The sequence below is a fragment of the Nelusetta ayraudi genome, unplaced genomic scaffold, assembly GCF_046127955.1.
Source record: "Nelusetta ayraudi isolate G7.1 ecotype Tasmania unplaced genomic scaffold, CSIRO-AGI_Nayr_v1 ptg000042l, whole genome shotgun sequence".
Classification (NCBI taxonomy): Eukaryota; Metazoa; Chordata; class Actinopteri; order Tetraodontiformes; family Monacanthidae; genus Nelusetta; species Nelusetta ayraudi.
Genome location: NW_027466092.1, coordinates 19,515,510 through 19,537,156, shown reverse-complemented (window position 1 = coordinate 19,537,156; position 21,647 = coordinate 19,515,510). Strand labels below are relative to the sequence as shown.

Below are 21,647 nucleotides of genomic sequence, written 5' to 3'. Positions count from 1 at the left end.
CCCAATTGGCCCAACGTGCATGTTTTTGGACCGTGGGAGGAGGTTGGAGAAGCCAGAGCAACCATGCTAACACATGGAGAACATGCACGCAGAAAGACCGCGGGAACCAAACCCTCTTGCTGTGAGATACATTTGTTTTTCAGGAAATGTTTTCCTTTTAGTGGTGCGCGTTATCGTGAGACTTTAAGCTGATTTCTAAACTCACATTGATGTAAAAATACATTTGAACCTGTGAACTGGCTCCATCCCCCTGGGGGCGACCGTGCGATGTGGCTGCTTGTTATTTGTCGCGCACGATGTGGAGGCGCGCCGCGTAGGTGGGAATCTCCCTCAGATCTCTGCGGCAGGCCCTCCTTCATGAATCAGTCATGAGCGGGCGTCAACTCGCTCACTCTGTGCCTCGGAGTGGCAGAGACACCTAGTGGCGGACGTGTGGTACTGAGCCATTACGTTCACTCCTTCTTTCCCCCCCTCTCCTCTCACTTTCCGGTGTTTGGTCCGTCATTTCATCCACGGCTCTGATGTTGACGCGAAGCCCCCCCCCCCCCGCAGCATTAATTAAACATCCTGTGGCTGTGTGGAGGCTGCGCTTGAGTTGCCTTCATGCTCCGCCGACTTTCCTCTGGCCGGCCTGCGCTGTTAGCGAGGGCCCAGCTGCATGGGATGCCAGCTTGAATTACTTACTATTCCCAACCAGAAGCAGGGGGAGGCAGGAAATCCCCCTGCCCCGTCCAGGGGTGACCCAGCCAGCGTGTCCCATTACCCCCTCCAGGATCTGGGCCGCCCGCCTGCAGCCTGAGGGCCGGAGGTCGTGGCTCCCTCGCTCGAGCGTGGACGCATTTGTCCCCGTTATGTTGATGCTGTTGCCGCGGCAACAGTACACAGAGATCATGTGACTGCGTGGCGTTTACGTTTACGTCTAAGTCGGGAGTGGGCAAACTTTTGCACTCAATGGGTTCTGAAATTCGACAGAGGGGCCGGAGCGGGAGCAGAGTGTATCGGTGACCCACCTCATTGGAGAAACAAAATATCATGGGATATGCAGATAACATGGGCTTTGAACAAAGCATTACAACACAATGTGTCTCTGAAGCCCCACGAGAACACTGAGAAAGTGATGAACTGCAGCTATTTAATGACTCACTTACTATTAATATCATTTCTTCAACTTCAGCAGGCCAGAGTAAAAAGCTTAACGGGCCGCACGAGGCCCCTGAGCCGTAGTCACCCGTGTCTGCTCTAAGTTATGAGTGACAGCAGTGTTCCTTGTCAAAGTCACTGACGTAGATGCGTCTCTCAATTCACTCGGCAGCCGAAGAGAGTGGAGCAGATTTGACCAAAGCTGCGGCTGGCAGCTGGTCTATCTGCTAAGCTAAGCTAGCCGCCTGCACCCGGACGTGTGAGGTGTCCATCCTCTCCTCCCGTACCAGCTCAATGGGCCCTGAATGGTGAAGATATAATGGTGTGATTACATATTTAATGGGAAAAGCACTTGAAGCAGGAAGAGTCCACTGCTACTTTTAGCATGATGTATGACTCATCACTTACACCTTTGTCCTTTTTCCTGTAATTGATGGTTTTGTTAATTAATTAAAGTGCTTGGCCTCATTGGGAGTGAATTGCTGACTCGTGGGTTCCTGTGATGACTTTTCGCTCCGTGAATGCCAAAATCAATGTATTTTGCATTGCACCCAAACTCTAAGTGCTGTCATTATGATGGCTGTGCGCGATTTCTCCCACCCTCATTTTTGCACATTTCACTGTGGGTTTCTTCTTCCTGTCAGAGTGAGAGACTGACAAACCATGATGCTAATTCCTCACCCTGGAAGGTGTTTGTGTGGGTAGTGTAGTCCTGGATTTCATTTATTCACAGTCCTCACACGCCGACAATGACTGACAGCATCTGACAGAACCTTGAGTGTCGACCAATCGCCTGAGGAAAAATCCAGAGAAGAAAGGAACTCGAGTTTTCACACCGTAGCCACACACACACTCACACCCAGACATATTGTAATGCACCGGTGCTCTCTGATCTCACCAGCCGCCGTCCTCAAGTACGAGAACAACGTGATGAACATCCGACAGTTCAACTGCTCACCTCACCCCTATTGGCTGCCCAACTTCATGGACGTGTTCACCTGGTCACTCCCCTTTGTTGGCGAGAAAGGTGAGATGAAAGTTAATGTTATTTTGTATTTACTTACTTATCTATCATTATTATTATTATTATTATTATTATTATTATTATTATTATTATTATTATTATTATTATTATCATTATTATTATTATATTGATTCAAGATACTTGCATTTACCTGGACATTTCTCCTGGTTATTATGTAAGGATTAAGTTTTGTTGTTTGGTTTTTTTGGGCTTTATTTGGTTAATTCTATTTTATTATTGACTTGTTGTTAAATTTATCCAAAGTTTATTGTTTTATGCTTTTGTCAGTTTTGTCTGAACTGCATGACTTCAAATGAATAATCAGAAATGCTGGAAAAATAATCAGATATTCAATGCTTGACTCAATGCTTGAGCAGATTTTTCAGCAAGCACTTTTTACCTCCAGTCAAGTGAGTCAGATAAATGAAGAGAGTCTAAACACAAAGCTGTGTGAATGGATGTCTGAAACAAAGCACCGCACGCACAGCATTCACCTTAGTCCACGCTGTTGTAAACACCAAGCATTTACTTCCAGCCTGGTTGATATTGTTTCCAATTTCACAGCTGTAATGGAAGTTGTTAATCCAGCAGTGATAAGATGGAGAACTTCATCCTTCTGTCCCTGCAGTGACCGAGATGCTGGTGAATGTTCTGAGCATCTGCTCCAACGACGAGCTGACGACCGATGAGGAGCTGGACGGTGAGCCCGACTCTGTTCTTCCTCCCTGCAGTGCGTCTAAGCGGCCACAAGGGGTCGGCCTTGGACCCTCGTTACCAGCGGAAACGTTAGAGCAGGGGTCAACAACCTTTTTGAACCTGAGTGTACTGAGTCATATGAAGGGAAACCCTGCACTCTTTTGAAATAACAAATATTCTCAGTCAGCCTTTAGTTTTATTATTATTATCATTATCATTATTATCATCATCATTATTATTATTATCATTATTATTATTATTATTATTATTGTTATTATCATTATTATTATCATCAGTAATGATACTCATCTATGCAAAGACAATGATCACATTAATGAGATCTTAATAATTATCAACAATGACCTAACAATGTTGTACAATTGAATTTTAGATGCAGCTCAACAAGTTTAGAACAGGCCTGTGGGCAACTCGTGTGGTCTGTAGGGGGCGCCCTGGTGCCGACGGGCACCGTGTTGGTGACCCCTGCGCTGGAGGAAGTGCAACAACGCGCTCACCTTCCCCGCCGTTCTCAGACACATTATTCGCACGACTTGACCAAGTCAGCTGATCTCTGGGCTTTTGTTTGCGTTTCTTATTGTCACTTGCCGTCGTAACGTGCGCCATTTTATGAGTGAACGCTGTGTCCTGAGCTGTTGTGCAGTCACACAGCAGGCAGCAGATTGGATCGCCGTCTTATCTGCTCTGACTCATCTGTTTGATCCCGGCCACCGCTTATCTGCGAGCGGCCCTCCATCTGCCCGTCCCAACCCCTGGCTGCCAAACAGGAAGTGATCTCACTGGACTCCGTGCCACCTCCCTCCTCTGTGTTTACTGATGCCCACGGTTAGGCTTCAGACACCAGCAGCGAGGGCTCGAGAGCAGAACCACCACGGCACAATCTAATCTGGGACTTGTCACAAACATCGGAAGGGTGGAGATGCAGTGCTTTTTAAGTTTTGTAGAGGAAAACGACAGAAAGTTACAGATTTCTCTGTTCCTTAAACGCCTCATCGTTGTGCGCCGACTCACTTGCTCACTTTTAGTTCACTCTTTCCTCGTCTCCCGCCCACTTTTCTTCATGTACAGCTCTTCTGTTCACATCTTCTTTAAGGGTCCAGTGTGTAAAATCTTTAAGGAATCCCGATTGACAGCGAGTATTAAGGGAAGCGTCAGGCAGGCTTCCTTTAATACCGGCCTTGCTCAAACAATGGCCCTTGCACTATGTGTGTTCTTATATATATGAGAACCGTTCTAAGAGGAAAACCAAATTATTTTTTTTGTACAAACCCTTTTATCAATGTATTTATGGGCAGTATGTTAAGTTTTTACCAATGTAAATATCATAAATTAAGCCAAATTATACACAATGGACCTTTAAATCACTGTTGACTTTTGCACACATTTCTTTTTTGCATCTTCTCTATCTCATGCTGTAATTATCTCACTTCCTGTGTTTGTTTTTCTGTTTATTTGTTTTCTTTACCTCATGTAATTTATCTTTTCTGTCTTCCAGAGTGTTTCTGTTTCAAGGCATCGCTTCATTTCCTTTTGCGCTTGTCGCGTTTTCTCTTACCCTCCACCCATCGCCTCTGCCACCTCTACTTTTCATTCTGCAGCCATCCACTGATCTCTTTGTCCTCTCTCTTGTCTTCTCTTCCTGTGGGGGGTTGTTGTCATGAGAAGGACAGCTAATATATCCCCCCAAAAAAGGTACAAACAGTAGTGACACTGGTCTGTGCGTAGGCAGACTGTGTATTTTGGCCAGTGTTTGCTCTTTGTAAGTTAAACTAACGTCTCTTTCTAATGCACCTGCTAACGATGCATTTGTGCTAATTCCATGCTAGCTGCTTTAGCTAAAGCTGAGCCAGACGCAACCCTGAATTAGTCGACTCAAAGATGTTGTAGGTGCAATTTATCACATCTGGCTATCAAAGAAGTGTGTTGTTCTCACCGGAAAGTTGTGTGATTTGAAGGAAGCTAGCTACTTTTTGCCATGGGTCAAAAAGCTAACATTGAAATGAAATATGTTTGGAGGAAACTTTGCGTCAGGTAGTTAAAACTCCCAGCCTCTGTCCCCTGAATCTCAGTTAGCCCGTTTGAGCTGGCAAGAAAAGCTCAGTGAGGACATTAGCTCCTGGTGAGTGCAGTCAGAATGGACAGAAACCTGCGCTAACGCACCAAAAGTGTCTTGGTTTTTTCTTTCCTTTATCACCTTTAGTGTGTTAGAAGGAAGAAAATAGAAAAATAGAAACTACAAGTTCTCCTGTGACACATGAACCATTGAGGGAGCACTGCTGGCTCCAATAAACAGGTCGATCCCTGGTCTTCCTGCTAACAAAGCTAACAAACGCCATTGCCCCATACAAAAAGAAATAGGCTAAGCCGTTAGCAACCTGAAGCCTCACCTCTGCCTGTGATTTATGAATCTCACCTGAGGATCACTTCCAGGAGAAAATCTCTTTCACCTAACAATGCTGTCGCAATTTGTCTACTTCCTGTGGCCCTGCCCCTCCCCATATGAGCCCCATCACCCAGCTCCATGCTCATGCATTTTCCAGAGCCTCTCTCCACATGCCGTCCGACTGGTATTCGACCAAAAACAATCCACCTAAACATTTTCCAGTCCAGAAAAGAAAAAAAAAGTCCCAGTGATTGTCTCATCCCGAAGATGTGACCGCTGAGCTGGTGAAGTGCTATGAAGAAGTCTTCCATGGCACGGTCCAGGAAAAACCCATAGAGTGCGAACGTAACATATTGTGTTGTGTAGGGAGGAAGCATGTTGTGATGTGTGTATACAGCGTGTACACGCTCGTCATAGTGAAGGCTGATCAACAACCCGTTCAGAGGCTCGAAATAAATATCCCTTCTCACCCGGACACGTTGCCATGCAAGAAGTGCGGTCTGTTTGACCCCTTCTGACCTCTGACCCCTTCAGGTGCCACGGCCTCAGCCCGTAAGGAGGTCATTCGCAACAAGATCCGAGCCATCGGCAAGATGGCGCGAGTGTTCTCCGTGCTCAGGTACGTGGACGGAGGATGCGAATCAAGAAACTCTTGTTGTTGTTGCCATCACAGCTTTTCACTCAGACTGGGGCTGCAGTGGTGGTGGTCACAGGCTGCAGTGGTGGTCACAGGCTGCAGTGAAAACTGAAAAAGGTTTTAAAATGTATTTTAAAATGAAATGTATTAATACACTGTCTTACATATTTGAATGCACCTCAGTTTTACCTCAAAAGGCAATGTACAGTATATGTTTGTGTGTATGTGTGTATGTTTATATATGTGTATATATATACATGTGAATATATATATATATATATATATAAATATATATATGTATATATACAGTATGTATACGTATGTATCTATATATCACGAATGACCTCCTTATAAATATGTACACACATATTTATTACATTACATTGATCGATGTGCTTTCCCAGAGAGGAGAGTGAGAGTGTGCTGACGCTGAAGGGCCTGACCCCGACAGGGATGCTACCCAGTGGCGTTCTGTCAGGCGGCAGAGAGAAGCTTCAGAATGGTGAGACCAACACTGAGACACACACACACACACACACACACACACACACACACACACACACACACACACACACGTGGCCCTTAGCAGTAGTGCTAATGCTATGCTAGCTCCTCTCTGTTCCTACCTATAGCTGAGATGAGTATATTTGCTGCTCTCTGGTTGTGTCTCTTGTGTAGCGTCCCCATAGATAACCGCATAACAGTGAAGCCCCTTGCAACCAGAGAGAGAACCCAGACACACACTTCCCTCTTTCTCCGCTCTGATGTGCCTCCTGATGTCACTGACCTCCTCCGTCCTCCCCTCTCTTCTGCTTTTTATCTCAAATGTTACCTGTATCTTCTTCTTCTCTCCTCTCTCCCTAGAAACTGCAGGTATAATCAGTTGTGCAAGTATGCAGTCGTGTCAAATCTCCCCCTCGTTTTGTTTTTTGGTTCAGTTTATTCGTGAGACAAGTTGAGTCGTCCACCCCTGTTTTTTGTGTTGAATTCCAAACACTTGAATGGGTTTTGACGGCGAGGAAGTGTGGGGGGGGGTGCGGACAAAGAGACTTTTTCCTGAGACGCCTTTACGAGCAAATTCCTGTTGGAGAGAGTCACTGTCATCCATGTGGACAGCGACTCACTCTGGGATTCAAGGGAAGGCTTGGAATCCACTGAATGCGCCGTCTGAATGCATACAGGCCGACAGTGAAAAGAGACATCAGTTGCTGTTTGCTTTCATCGTCTCCCGAGTCGAAGCAGAACTCCAGAAAACCTCCCTCTCACAGGTCACGCAGGTTCTCCACCTTCAGCTCGCACGTTGTGTCGTGACAGGGAAGCACGCAATAGAAACATCATCAAACGTGTTCAGGTGCTCCCGGACAAGCGATGAGAACTGGAACAGCCATCAGTGCCGTGCTAATTCCCAGAGCCTCTAGACCCCGGGTGTCAAACTCAAATACACAGTGGTCCACAGTGGTAAAAAAAAAAATCTTCCTCCAGATATAACAATGAACCTTTTTATATAGACCCAAACAACCTTAATATGGAACAATCAAAGCTTAATACGATACAGTAAATAACTTAATATTGCACGCATGCAAAATTTCAAATTCAAAAAACTCATCAAAATAAATCAAATGTATAGAAAGATTATATGCCTCTTTCATTTGCAGCGCTCTGATTTGAATTCAACCTTTTTTCACATGTTAACACTTGTAATACATCTAAAACTAAAATGACAGTAGGAAACCATCCATCCATTTTTAAATGGTATGAGTCATAATAATATCCTTCAATGAACGTCCTGTCCTGATTTGCGCACCAAAGTACCAGCAGAGCATTCTAGGATTGGTAGCATTAGCGGGACGTGCCACATAAGCTTTATACCGACTACTGTCCTACCGGTGGGCCGGCTCGAGCTGGGATTTCGTTTGGCCTGGCTGGCCAAATATAATTACCGGTACACTGCGGGCCAAATTTGGTCTGCAGGCCAGAGTTTGACACCTATGATTCTAGAATGTCATAAAATACCCACAAACTCCTAACGGCTCTGGAACAAAAACTCTCCAGCTGGTGTACCAAGTTCGGCCACTAGGTGGAACGGTAATCAAATCAGGGTCTGAGTGGAACACTGAGTGTTCAAAATTATAATTAAAAAAACCAAAACATAACAGTTTTCATCCAATATTTCTGAGAATAACGCAATGAATAGCAGGAAGGCAGGAAGTATGAAGTCAAAATGTTCTTCAAATACACTACCTGGTCTTTTTTGATGGCTCCCCCTGCTGGATGGAAGATGAGCAGCACCTTGAGCACAACCTCTCTGTCTCGTCAAGGTTCCTTGAGGTTCTCTACGTTATGTTTTAAAAAGGATACATTCATTTTGAAGGTCAGAACTGTCAGCATCCACATCCACCTACGCATTGTGTCCACTAGTTGGAGCTCCAGCTGTCCCCAGTTGGCAAATTAGCGTTCTGTAATTGTTATCCTCAAGTTGCATCAAGTCTTCCCTATTAAATTTCACCACTTTCCAAATTTGATGTATTTATTTATGTTTTTGGTCTGGCTGCTCAACGCTGCCCCCGCATGGTTTCCAGTGGTAATGCTATGTTAATATTCACACGTTTCCAACGTGCGTTACAGTTGTCCTAAATGAAGTTTCCTTGTTTACGGGCTAATTTGATTGGATCCATACACCAAACTGAACTTTTATCCGTCACTGGCTTGCGGTCAGAAGTAGTTCTAAGTTTGTGCTGATGCGCCTCAGCACGGTGCAGCTGACAGTGGAGAACGCTGAGGTGTGAGAGTGGAGTGGGATTCCTGCTGATGATGGGAAGAACCACACTGAGCTTTTCCTGCTTCCAACAGTGTGCTTCTGTCGCCCTGTCGGCCCATCCACCACCCCCTTCAGTCCCTTCTCTTCACATCCTCACGGTGGCGCTACAACCCTCCCTCTGCTTCCCCTCCCCCGCCCCCTCCCCCCCCCTCTCTGTGTTAAACACCTGGCTGTTGTTGTCTCTCTCTCTTGACATTAAGAACTCTGGGTAAGTGGTCGTGTTTCCCTTCAGCGCTGCCACCTGCATCGGCGGCACTTTTGATATTCCTCCCCGTCAAAAGCTGCCAGTTGTTAGATTCCAGATGCTTTGTCTGTCTCCCAACCCAACTTATTCATTTACACTAAAGAAAAAAAAAATCCTCACAAAGAGTCTCCATTTTCCATCCAAACAGATTTTGTTTTGTTTTTTCTGTAAAAGTTTTCCTCTTCCTCGTCGTGAGCAGATCTGGAACTCCTCTTCCTCCCTCTCTACCCCTCCCTCCTCCTCTTCCTCCTCCTCCTCGTCTCTTCGCTAACATCCATCCTCACACACTGTGGTTGTAGATGACGTGAACGTGTTCTTGCTGTTGTTGTTGTTGTTGTTGTTGTTGCTGGTGTTGTCGTCACTGTGGTCGGGCTCTCTGGCTGTCTCTGCTACTTGTTGACTCTTTGTCCTGGGACAGAAGTATTAAAACTCCTCTGCTCACCTCTCTCACTGGTTTTGCAACCCCCCTCTCTCTCCTCCCCAGCGACTATTGAAGCCATTGAGGCTGACGAAGGTAAATGGGTCTGGCCGCCCTCTGCTGTCGCTCCCCGCGGCGACAGACAGGGGGCCTCGCTGGGTTTCTTTCTCTCTTCTTCATCCATCTCGCTGAGTGTGCTGGGTGTTTGGGCCAATAACCAAACGTGGCTTTCATATTAACAGAGAGGCAGAATTTTCTATCAATCCTGTGGCCCAGTGTGTTTGAAAGGGGAACGGAGTTCATAGCACAGACTTTGGAAAATCACGGACGCACAACTGTGATTTTCTGTGAGCGCAAAGCAATTATTTACCACTGTAGTCAGTTGTCAATTTCTTGACCTATTTCGATGTGTAACAAGTGTGTCAGGCGAAATCATTGGACCTTACTGGTTTACCACAGTAAGCTGTTGCACAAGTACAACAGTACTCTTAGCTAGCAGTCCGTCATCAAAATGGAATGTCCCTGCTGTATCACTTAAGTGAGCTTTTTCAGCCTAAAATGTGTCATTTCCTTATTTTCCTCACTCAAAGGCTGGTCCATCACTGTCTGGTGTCTGGTGTGAAACTATAGAGAAAAGCTTTGCTCACTAAAGGTGCAGCAGTCTTGCTGTGGAATTGTGAAAATCAATGGTGTGAATGTAAATTCAAAATAGAAAAAAACAAACAATAACACATGACCCACCAGCTGAATGTTTAAATAGACAGCATGTGTTACACAGGCCAGCAGTGGGTGATCTACATTATCTCAGCATCTATTCCAGCAGACAGGATTCTGTGACACTACTATTCATTTTTACTGTGTTAGGTTAAACAATGTGCTTGACCCTCATTCAGGACTTGTTCTATTGGATCTTGTTTTGGAAATCTGGAATAATCTGTGGCTTAAGATAAAATGAGATAAAAAAAAAAAATTAAAAGAAAAGTTAGTGTCGAAATGTTAGCATCTTGGTTCATTCCTCATTTGACTGACAGCTGCTCTGCTCTCACGCTCCACACTCAAGTCTTGCTATGAAAGCTCATGATGGCATTTTCCCTTTGAAACAACTGAAGCAGTTGTGAATTGTTGTTGCTCATGACCGCGGACTAAAAAGCTCTTCTGAAAGCAAACACTCCACAGGAAGCTGCGACAAATTGGACCCTCTTTAGAAAAAAACATTGTCATTGACCTTGCCTGTGGTGCAAGAACAACCTCAACTGCGAGCTAAATAGGAGCGTGCTCGCTGCTATTTACGTTGGAACTGTTCAGTATCCCCTGTGTCGCCCCCTGGAGGACAGTGGTTGTAGTGTGGAGACTCCGTGTGGACTCTGTTGTGTCGTGCCCCTTCCTGTGACCTGCTAATAACCTGTGTCTGACCTGTGCTATGCAGCAACGCACTACCCATGATGCCCCTCCCCCTCCTCAAATTGTCCCACCCGGGTCTCATGATTGAGAGCAGTGTGCGAAATACCCGCCAATATTGTGTGGGCTGCGGGGTCCCCATCCTACTGATTGTTGCTCGGTACCAAACTAAATCTCCTTAAAATGCAGGAGGCCTAGACTCACAATATTTCTTTGAAATTGTTATGTAGACTGTCGTGCAAGCCATGACAGTCTATATAACACGCACACAAGCTCGACTTGGCCATAAAAAAAAATGGTGAATAATGATTTTTAAAAATCTATTAGACAGAGTGATCTTCTAGAGATTGCAGTGGCTGTTAGTGGCATTGAAGAGGGTCTCTTTAATGAGGGTCTCTTTATTTTGAAAAGATATGAGACCCCCTAAAATGCTGCTTCGAGGCTTTCAGGGGGTGTCATGGGTTAATTGGACCTCCATGTATTTCGCACACTGATTGAGAGCCACGCCCCCTTTTATGAAAGCAGAAACTGTAACAACTTTATTTAATTGGGCTGAATTTTGGTGTAAATCACATTGCGGCTCCGCCCCACACAGCCCTCGTATTTGCTGCTGCATGCTCCAATCAGACAGATGAAGTCGTTAGCACCCCCCCCTTCCCCCTCCCAGACCCCTCCTCCTGTAGTGTCTCTGTGCGTGAGCTCAACCTGAACATGGTTTCAGTTGCGTGGTGGGTGTGAATGTCACTTGTGGACTCCACTCCAGTGTTTCCCTTCTTCCTTCTTCACTCCTTTGGGTTTCTGTCCCTCCCTCCGATCATTCTCCTCTCGGTCTTTGTCCTCTCTTCGTCATGTGATCAGCTCTACGTGGACGTTTGGGGTCCTCAGGTGTTCTGCCGTGTGCGCTCAAGTCAAATTGATATTGGCCATTCACCGTCGTTGATTGGAGAGGCTTTGTCGTTGGCAAAGATGAATTGAATGTGGATCGCCTGGCACCGAGAAACCTGTTGACCCTGAAGCCAATAGCGCCCCCTATAGAGTTAGAAGGATTATTTAATCCTTTTTTTTCTGTGTAGCTGCATCAGTGGAGCTTCTGATTAATGGTGTTGTCATTTCATTTCAACAAGTTCTCTTCCACCTGTTGTTGACGTAAACATTTTAAGTCGTAGTCGAGTTCTAGATATTCAGCTCGGTCTGCTTATTTGGCCTTTAGCATAATGGCTAGTTGGCTGTGCTACGTCACTATCTCCATTTGGACCTAGACTATTGTTGTGTACATAGAGATCACATGAGCAGAGACTTTAAGCTGTAGCCCAGCTTAGCTACTAACAGGGTGACTGTTATTATTTCTTACGAAAAGTACCTCACCGAAAAAAAAAAAAAGTCCATTTCATTTACCTGAGGTGTCCGTCCAAGTTGTGTCTAACATATGGAGTTGCATCCTTAAGAGTCCACCATAGAGGGCGCTCCCCACAAATATCACAGTCTTAGGTCAACCAGGCCCTTCTCATCTGCTGGTGGAGCGTTTATAAAATAGCCACTAGTGCTGGTTTGATATTTTAACTGTAGCGCTCTGGTTCCAAAGCTAACTGTGGTGACCAAAGATTTCAATTTGAAGTGATTCAGTGTTGCTGGTGCAGGGTTGAAAGGATGTTACTCCACATCTGAGACACATCTTAGATTTCTAAACAACACAGGATACATTGTAACGATAAGCTTCTCGTAATATTATGATTTAGAGCCACTTAATGTTCCAAATAATTGGCATTTTTTTGTTTCCTGAAACATCAAAGGCTTTTAAAAACAACTCAATTTAAAGTTAGTGTAAGCACATTTTTAGTATTTTAGGGTCTTTACGGCGTTGTTTGCTTCTCACGTAAATTGAGAACAAGTCAGAGACAAAACAGTGTTTTATTGAATGTGAGAACTGCTTGTCACTCTCACCTGTTTCTATCCCCCCCCCCTCTTCTTTGCGTCCCGGCAGCCATTAAAGGTTTCTCGCCGCAGCACAAGATCACCAGCTTCGCGGAGGCCAAAGGTCTGGACCGCATCAACGAGAGGATGCCGCCGCGCCGCGACGTGCTGTCCTGCGACGCTAGCCTGAACTCGCTCAACAAGGCGCTGTCCTCGGAGAGCAACGGCACCGACGGCAAGGGTGGCGGCACCAGCGGGGGCAGCAGCATCCAGTGAGGAGGGAGGCTGTAGCCGGACTCACTGTGGCCCGAGGAGGAGGAGGAGGGGGAGTAGTAGGAGGAGGAGGAGGAGGAGGAGGAGGAGGAGGGGCTAACGGGGTGACGCAGGGAAAGACGAGTGGCGGTGGGAAGGGGAGCATCTCCGCCTCACAATGCTAGTCTTTGGACTTGGCCTTGGAAATATTGGCTCACAGTCGAATTCGCTAAGTTATTCTCGGTTCACTCTTCGAAACGGCCGGGCCTTCGCTCAGCTCGAGTTTCTGCAAACATCATGGGAAATTTTTTTTTTGGGGGGGAAGAAAAAAAAAAGATCTTGAAGCTAATTCGTTTTATTTTTCATTGAAGACGAAAAAGAAAAGAAAAAATCTTTTCTTTTTTCATTCACACCGAAACGGAAAGTCATTTAACTTCTTACTAACAATCGTACGTTTACAACAGGACAGCACTAAGAGAGGACGGGAGGTGAGATCATGTTTTAAAAGGTGTACAAACTAAATAAGGACTATTTATTGCTAAGGTTGTTTTTTGTTTGTTTGTTTGTTTTGCTACTCTTATGACATAGCTCTGAAATCTGAATTAGGCAGTCTTAACAGAATGTTGCAACGTTGTGGAAATGCCAAATAATGGATCGTTTTATGGTTTTGTACATATTCTGCTTACCTCAGGTTCTTTTGGTGTGTGCTTTGACCTGAATTTTTGTTTCTCTGTATAATGGCTCAATAACTTGGTAATGAATACCTATTTTCTTGAGTTTTCATAACTGGAATTTACATTTACCTATCTATCATTTGCAAATATGTTTTATTTTTGGTCTCTTTGGACGTTGGGGGCGGGGGCTCGATTTATTGTGGCTTGCTGGAATTGAGTGTCATTTTTTCTTTCCTTTTTAAGTATTGCGAACAAAGTTAAAAATAATAATAGAGAACTTATATTGTGTATAAAAAAAAGAGTACAATAAAGTGTCTGCCTATGCATGTTTTCTAAAAATCAAACAGAGGAAATAGAAAATCTAAATACATTTTGGCTGCCGATGGCCAGTTTTGAGATCTATTGCGCTTTAGTCAACATATACTGAATATACCTGAATATACATACGTTGGATTATGACCACAACTACGCTCTTTGCCTTTGACTTCTTTTCTAACTGAAGCATTTAATTGTGGGAGACAGACGGACGGAGAGAGCCGTGTCTTTAAGCTGTGCTTGTGAGTGCGCTCAGTCCAGTTTAGCATGTTTGACGATTTCTTGTGAGGTGTGTGTGTGGTCACACGTGGAACTGCATGACTAGCTGTCAGTGTCATATTGGGCGGGGGCGGGGTGAGGGGAAAAAAAAGACAAAACAAAACAGGTTAACCCTTTTTTTTGTAAATGTGCCACACTGAAAAGGGAAAAAAGTGTCATTTTGATTCTGATCATTTGGAACTCTGCTTTGTATATCAGTTACAGGTTTGATACTGCTCCGATACTTTAAGAGGAAGCCACAGGAAAACTTTGATCTTTTTTAAGAACTGCTTAAGTGCCCGAGTAATTCACTACACGACATGAAGCCTTGCTTTTTGTAATTTAAACTCCAGATCTGTTGGCAGATGAGGCATGCACTTGCAACTATGAGAAGTATTTTATATAACTGTTCAATAAAACTGTGCATGAATTTCAAGTTGAAAAGAAACTGCCTCTGATGAGTGTGTGTGTGTCTTTTCTGTGCGACCACCACAACCTGCGCGCTGTGTCCATAGAGGCACCGTCCTCTGTTCTGTTTTTCTGGCAGGTGAGAACAAACCCCATAGAAAAAACACATTAGGCAGCACCTGAAAATGAAATCTAGAGGGAAATCCAAGACCGCAATGGAGACGGTGTTCTGGCCTCTGAGGTCAAAAGGTGAAAAGAAAAAGTATTAAAGCAGCAGTTGCAGATTATCTTCATTTTTGAAGGAACTATCAACATATGAGACAAGACTGAAGGAAACACAGACTGTGTGTTGTGTTGTCCTGTCAGAGCAGTGCTACACACATTTTTTACCTTATGAAGTCACAACCTAAATTTCTTCCACAGCACTCAAATTTGTTAGACCAAAATAAAAACGCCACTTGCTATCATGTCTAACACATATATTATTGAAATGATTGAATTTAATGTCCTGCAAACTAAAGGTCCAATGCTTTCTCTCTCTCTCTCTCTCACTCTCTCTCTCTCTTTCTGTCTCTCTCTCACTAACTCTCTTCCTCTCTCTCTCTCTCTCTCTCTCTATCTCTCTCTCTATCTATCTATCTATCTATCTAAAGTTTGGTCATTTTGAGGCGAAATGCTCTTGCTCGGGGTCCTGCTACGTGTTGACGGTCTTCAGTCCGTGCAAAGCTGATGAGTTTTGGCATCACGTCACTACAATGTGTTGACAGGAAATTGCTCCTTGGCAAGGTGTTTCCTGTTCTTCAAGCTCCACGATGTCTGATTAAACTAGCAAGACAAAGCCAAGAGTGTCCAGCCACACCTGAGACACAACTCGGCTGTCCTGAGCAAAACATGAAACTTTTTGTTTCAAAGAAATAAAATCCTTAGAATTCAAATCATCGACTAAATCTTGGAGGGAAAACTGCTGCTAAATGTTTCTACAGTCTTGTGGGCTTTTCATTCAAAATGTAAAACAATGCACATAAGACAAAGGAAATAAACAGTTTGTCATCCGGTTCTTGTTAATGCAAGTCCAAAAGTGTGTTTGTAACTCTGTTTTTTTGAAGATGGAAGAACAAAAGGGGGTTGAAACAAACTAGATGCAGCACTGCTCTAAAGGATTACATCATCATTTCCTGTGGAAAGCAACAATTGCATAGTGCACATCTTTGTACAGTTTTTGTTTTGTAAATGTTGACTGCACAGGCGATGTTAGCCATGTAGCTTAAAGCTAACCCCAGCCTGAAAGAAGCGATGCTACAGAGCCGATAAAAGCCTGAGAGTTGTGAGACGTTGAACAAAGAGCCTCATGTTCCCCACGACCACCCACTCCAACGGCAGAAGGGGAAGCCAGGCTATTTCCTCTGCATCTCCAGCCAAAGGAAGTTCCAAAATAAGCACGGGGTGGCAGTGCGACCCAGCCTGGACACCTTTAAAACCCAGCAGTCTGTGTTGAGTCGCAGGAAGAAGTCAGAGTTCACCGCAGCGGATCGACATGAAGAGCATCAGGCTTCTCGCTCTGCTGCTGCTGGCTGCCACACATATCTGCTCACCAGGTGAGGGAACTCGTTCTTCTGCCTCTGTTTACTTTTTTTTTTTTTTTTAAAGATATTGTTGCTTTGGACTAGATGAGTGACTAGAAAAGGGTCTTTTAAAAGTCTTCTATCCACCCCCATTCTCCTCTGGTCTTTGTTAGTAGATCAGTTTGGAAATAAAAGAAATCTGCCTCCTTCAGCTAATGCCTTCCAAAGTTATGATTTTAGAAGATACTATATGTTTGGTTCAATGATACTTTACTGAATTTTCAATTTTCAAATTTCAAATTCTATCTTGTGTGAGTAGATGTCGTGTAAGATTGTGTTCCCACACCATTTTACCCCCCCCTCTAATTGTGCATAGTTTTGGTATTTGCAAAGATTCAGATCTCGGCAACGTTTCACTGATGCTGACACTTTGAACGTCCACGCAGTTGAAAGTGTTTCCTGTGGCAAGTTTTTTTTTTGTTTGTTTTGTGTCAACTGTTCTGCTCGGAGCTGATTGGTGATCTGACAGGAGATTTCCAGTGGGAACCAAGTTGCCCCCCTCGTCTCACAGGGACGGCAGGCAGGTCATTGTCCTCGGGACCCAAATGTCCCTGCTGGCAACAAAATGACTTCCAGCAATTAGCCACAAAAATGAGCAGACGCCCCTTTGCCTGTTCCACCAGTTAGCACTCCCCGCTCCAGGTTCTGTTTCACCGCAATTGTAAGAAAGTTAATACGATTAACATTCAAGACTTCATAAAAAATGTAGCCTGAATTTTCACAATACAGTTACTGAATCACACTAAGTTGAGCCGCCGCCAACTCAAGCACTGGAGGACTTAACGGACGTCCACTCGGAATGGCATTGTTCTGGGAACTTTGTGTTATACTTTTAAAGACATAGCTGGATTGCTGTAAAATGTTATGACGGGTCTCAGAAATATACAAAAGATCTCCTGTAAGTCAATCTTAATTCACATCTTGTGTGAACCAAACTGAGGAGGCATCTCCTCTAAATAAATACAGGAAGTTGGACTGCTCGGGTCAGGGGATGACAATAGTGTCTCCAGAACAGGATGCAGCTTAAAGTTTGCTTTTCACACTGAGGATGTCCACGACAATACGACACCAACACCAGTCTGGCTCTTCAGGACCCTGTCTGACATTTGGCCAGACTTTTAAGCCAAGCCAGACCGGAACCATACAAATCGAAAATAGAGCACGCGTGCGAGGAAGTTGGACACTATGATTTCTGTGTTTGGGTTGCCTTGATGACAAATTGGTTAAGATCACTGTTGTTTCTGTTTTCTTACAGTGTCATCAGAGGTCACGGATGGGTCAGACACACAAGGTACAAAAACCCCACATATGACAAAAGACATGGAAAGAGGAAATTGGTTTAATTAATGGATAATTAATGATTTGGAGCTAAGCAAAAGCAACGACAAGTTACAGTCAGTAGCAGCTGAGTTAAGTGAGCCTTGCTCAGCTTTAGTAGACAGACTGAAGTAGCCTTTCTCTCATATATCAATTTGTTTAAGAATTCAAGATTCTATGTTCAGAATTGAAATTAAAAATTATTTGTTTTTGAACAAGCTAACATGAGGGGCTAGCCTATTTATTTTAGAGATATAGTTTAATTCACTGCTGTTGTACTTGTTTTTAGTGTCAGGAAGCATGTGTAGTCGTTATGTCAAAACAAACTATCTTTGAATCTTCATTCAGACTTAGCTAGATTTTATTTTCTAAAAATAAACGCTTTGTCTTTGCCCGAGCCTGTCAAAACGTTCTCTTAGAGCACATTGAGATGCAGGATGAAAACTGGGAAATGGAAAACTAAATATTTTCTCAAAGCGAATACCAGCAAACAACTGCCGAACTGCACTCCAATCTCCGGATGTTAATGAATAAAATGTTGCGCTCCAGACTCAGCCGTTCGTACGCTAACTTCATTTCCATGTAAACAACAGGGACGACGTCCGCAGCGACCCAACAACCACCATCGTCAGTCGAAATCACACAACCTCAACCGGCAGCGTCACAAACGTCTACAAGTGCACCTGCAGCGTCACCTACAGCCAAGATTGCGTCCGCTTCACCGACAGTAAATACTGTAACCACGTCTACAGCGGGACCTGCACCAACGTCCAGTGCAGCTCCAACAGCTGCAGTCACAGCGGGTGGTCAGTAGGAGAACATGAGGGTAGAGTGGTCAGTGTTGAGACTTTATTCGTAAAAACCTTTTCTACTTCCTGTCTAGTTCCCACAGGTAGCACTGAAGCTCTGCTTTCAAAGACCTCAGAGACGACCCAGTTGACGGTGGTCGCCACCACCCCAGTTGTGAATTCATCAGCAAGCAATGGAAGTTAGTTTAATTTATTTATTTATTCATTTATTGAAAAATGGTTCATTTGTATACAATATCCAGTAATGCTAACTTTTTCATTTGCTTTGCTTTTGCCTGTCAGCATGGAGCAATTACACTTTGCATTCAAGATCCACATTCCAGCTTATATTGTTCATTGCACACATTCTTTGTGTTTTTTGCCACGATCAGATCCTGTCGTCAGTTCTGTGAAAGCCCCCACAGACACAGGTAAAGCTGACTCTACAAATTTGATAGATCTGAGATGGGGGAAAAAAGAAAATCCCTGGTTTGTCTAAATATGAATGTTGTTGCCTACAGATACACCCACGATTTCCACAGGTACAGCACACATCTTCCAACTAAGAATTATATCAATATTTCAATAGTTTAAATGTTAAAAATCAAACGTGTTTGTTTTGTATACTACGTTTCGATTTTTGAGTAATTATTCCATATGTGTTGATACAACAGCACCGCCTCAAAAGATGTCAACAGAAACAACTAAAAAGACCACCGATGCTCAGCAGAATGGTGCTGGTAAGTTGGGCTTTTTGCTACTCTGTCTGACCAGAACTGCTCATTTGGACAGGAGGGTGATTCTAACAATTGGTCTTTGCTGTGAAAGGTTCTCAGACAGGAAACGAGAAGGAAACCCCAAAATCAGGTAAACTTCTGGAGAAGCTCATCAACTTTAAATGAACCGACAATCAAATGAAAGATGAAGAAACTGCATCTGGCACAAAGTCAGAGGATGTCCATGTATTGTGTAGCGAATAAGTGTTTTCAGCGAGCAGTAGCTATGACCAACCTGTGCCGTCTTGTAATACCATGTCACACCACTACGGGCTGCAGTAGTTTACACTCCAGTGACTTTTCATATGCCCCTCTGTGACCAAGAAAAGCACAACTATATGCTGCACAAATGTTAATGTGTTAATGGTCTCGCCACAGGACCAGAAACCACGCCTCTTTTGCTAACAAACCTCTAAGTTTGGTCTTTGGCTAGAACACTGCCTCCTATTTGCTCACAGGTGCCATCAAACCTTTTATCCCTTATAATGAGAGGTTAGGCTGAAGAATCGAACAACGGCAGCCAATGTTGAGGTCAAACTTTTCAGTGTTGGAACCGTCAGGAATCTCTGCTTTCACCTTCAGACAAGCGGCTGTGGTGGATTCTGTTGCCGGCCTTGTTGGGTGCAACTGCTGCCGTCTTATACCTCAAGTTCAAATCCAAGAAAGTCCACGATGATACGGGTATGAAGCCTCGGAACCGCGATACCGCTAACTCTGTCACCAAGCATTCTTTGAATGGTGACTCTTCTTGTGTCTTTCTTCCACAGAAACCATGGATACCGGAACAGAGAAGTAAGTCTTGCGTTCTATCCCATCTGACTCATCAAACAAATATATTAAAAAAAATTCTTTGCTAAGATCTAAATCCTTTGCTCTTTTCCAACTTTGCCACAGCGCCTCCTTCCATAACCGGCCCGAAAGCAGCAAAGATGGCGTGATGCTCCTTGGGGTAAAGTCTTCGGGCGGAGAAGAAAATGGTGAGCCGTCTCCATCTCCATTTGTTTTGCGATGTGTCCCGGCCCCACACATTTTTTGGAACATTTTTTTTTTCTTCTTCTTCTTCATACGGCAACGTTAATGGGCTTTTAATATCTCATTGTGCTTCTAAGGCTTTGGGGGCTTTGCTACTAACAGAAGGTGTTTCCTGTGATTTGGTGCCCCCGCCCTTGAACAAGCACAGGGGCCGGAGAGATAGCCACTTCCTAAGATAAACACCGATTATTTCAGACTGGGAACTATTGTGCAGGCTTTAAATGTCAAACGCTGTGCGCACATTTCTGTGCACGTCCAAGCTTGTGTGTCATACATGACTACCTAGAAAATGAAAAAAAGAGAGGAGAGGGGGCAGTGCGTCCGCCACCTAGAAAAAAAGAGAGGAGAGGGGGCTGTGCGTCCGCCACCTAGAAAAAAAAGAGAGGAGAGGGGGCAGTGCGTCCGCCACCTAGAAAAAAGAGAGGACAGGGGGCAGTGCGTGCACCACCTAGAAAAAAGAGAGGAGAGGGGGCAGTGCGTGCACCACCTAGAAAAAAGAGAGGAGAGGGGGCAGTGTGTGCGTCCTGCCTTCCTTCCCTCGTACAATCAGGCCTCAAGATGCTGCTGGCTGCGAGCTGAAGTAGGAAGTTGAGTCACACTGCAGGAATTTTTTCTCTCTTTTTTTTTTGGACATGGTAGAATCTGTTTATGTTTTTTCCACATGGCCAGACTTCATTTACAAATTATTGCCCGACAGGACAAAGAAAACAAACATTTATTGATTTACAGAACGTTTAGTGGGTTTATTCTGCCAGGAACACTGGAGACACTGGAGACACTGGAGCTTCTCCTCTGTTGGAATACAGTGGAGAAACAGGACAAAGTGTTGCAGGATTACTAGGGATTATGGGATGCCTTTATTGGAATAAAAAGAAGTGCAGGCGATTACAATAAAATATGAGGCCTGTTTTGGATCTCTTTTTTTTTTTGGGATGCTATTGGTTATGAAGTTGTTGTTTAGTGCTGATGTGTTCTAATAGTTCTTTCATGTTGTTTGTGTTTTCCAGCAACTGCGAGATAAACAAACCAAAACAAAGAGCAGCAGCAGATGATTCTGTCTGACCCCCCCCCCCCCTGCTGACGGTATGAAGGAACTTGATTTTCTGTGTTCTGGATTTATTTGATTTTTTTTTTGTGAATTTTATTTTATTTGATGAATTGTTGTGTGAGGCTGATCTCGTAATGGATGAGATCTAGTAATGATGAAAGAAAACCACTTCCTTCATCCAACACACTGACCTTGGATCAAATCTGTCACATATTTAATAAAGATCTTCACTGACAGACTTCTATCCTTGATTTAATCTTTTTTTTCTAGTCATTTTCTTCACCTGGATGTTTTCGGTTAATTTAATTTTCAATATTTGTTTGCATTAATTCTTCTGCATTTCAGTCAATATTATGTTTGAAAAGTAAGCAACGCTGGAGCAGATTTTGTATAAAGCTGCTGGACCAACTTGTTCTTCACCTTCATTGTATTCGTGAATAAACAGATCACTGGAAAATGTCTTGTCATCT

General features: G+C 44.0%; 2 protein-coding genes across 5 annotated transcripts in view; both read left to right on the top strand.

The window, feature by feature from the left end:
• The window catches only part of LOC142894164 (protein phosphatase 3 catalytic subunit alpha), a 56,525-nt gene extending 41,891 nt beyond the window's left edge, over positions 1–14,634 (top strand). Inside the window, exons 9-15 of one of the 4 annotated variants that reach the window (XM_076035357.1) lie at positions 2,042–2,167; positions 2,793–2,864; positions 4,544–4,570; positions 5,796–5,880; positions 6,303–6,400; positions 9,445–9,474; positions 12,758–14,634. In XM_076035357.1, coding sequence (XP_075891472.1) covers positions 2,042–2,167; positions 2,793–2,864; positions 4,544–4,570; positions 5,796–5,880; positions 6,303–6,400; positions 9,445–9,474; positions 12,758–12,963 — 644 coding nt within the window. In that variant the 3' untranslated portion in view covers positions 12,964–14,634. The remainder of the gene's footprint in view (positions 1–2,041; positions 2,168–2,792; positions 2,865–4,543; positions 4,571–5,795; positions 5,881–6,302; positions 6,401–9,444; positions 9,475–12,757) is intronic. The other 3 variants (XM_076035358.1, XM_076035359.1, XM_076035360.1) reach the window with 3 other exon arrangements.
• A 1,235-nt stretch (positions 14,635–15,869) lies between these two features.
• On the top strand, positions 15,870–21,634 carry LOC142894166 (uncharacterized). Its single transcript, XM_076035361.1, has 12 exons — positions 15,870–16,189; positions 17,472–17,507; positions 18,127–18,339; positions 18,417–18,521; positions 18,714–18,752; positions 18,843–18,863; positions 18,996–19,061; positions 19,150–19,188; positions 19,680–19,778; positions 19,865–19,889; positions 19,992–20,074; positions 21,137–21,634. Exons 1-12 carry the CDS (start codon positions 16,129–16,131, stop codon positions 21,148–21,150), a joined length of 801 nt encoding a protein of 266 aa, XP_075891476.1. The 5' UTR covers positions 15,870–16,128; the 3' UTR covers positions 21,151–21,634.
• Positions 21,635–21,647: the final 13 nt, after the last annotated feature.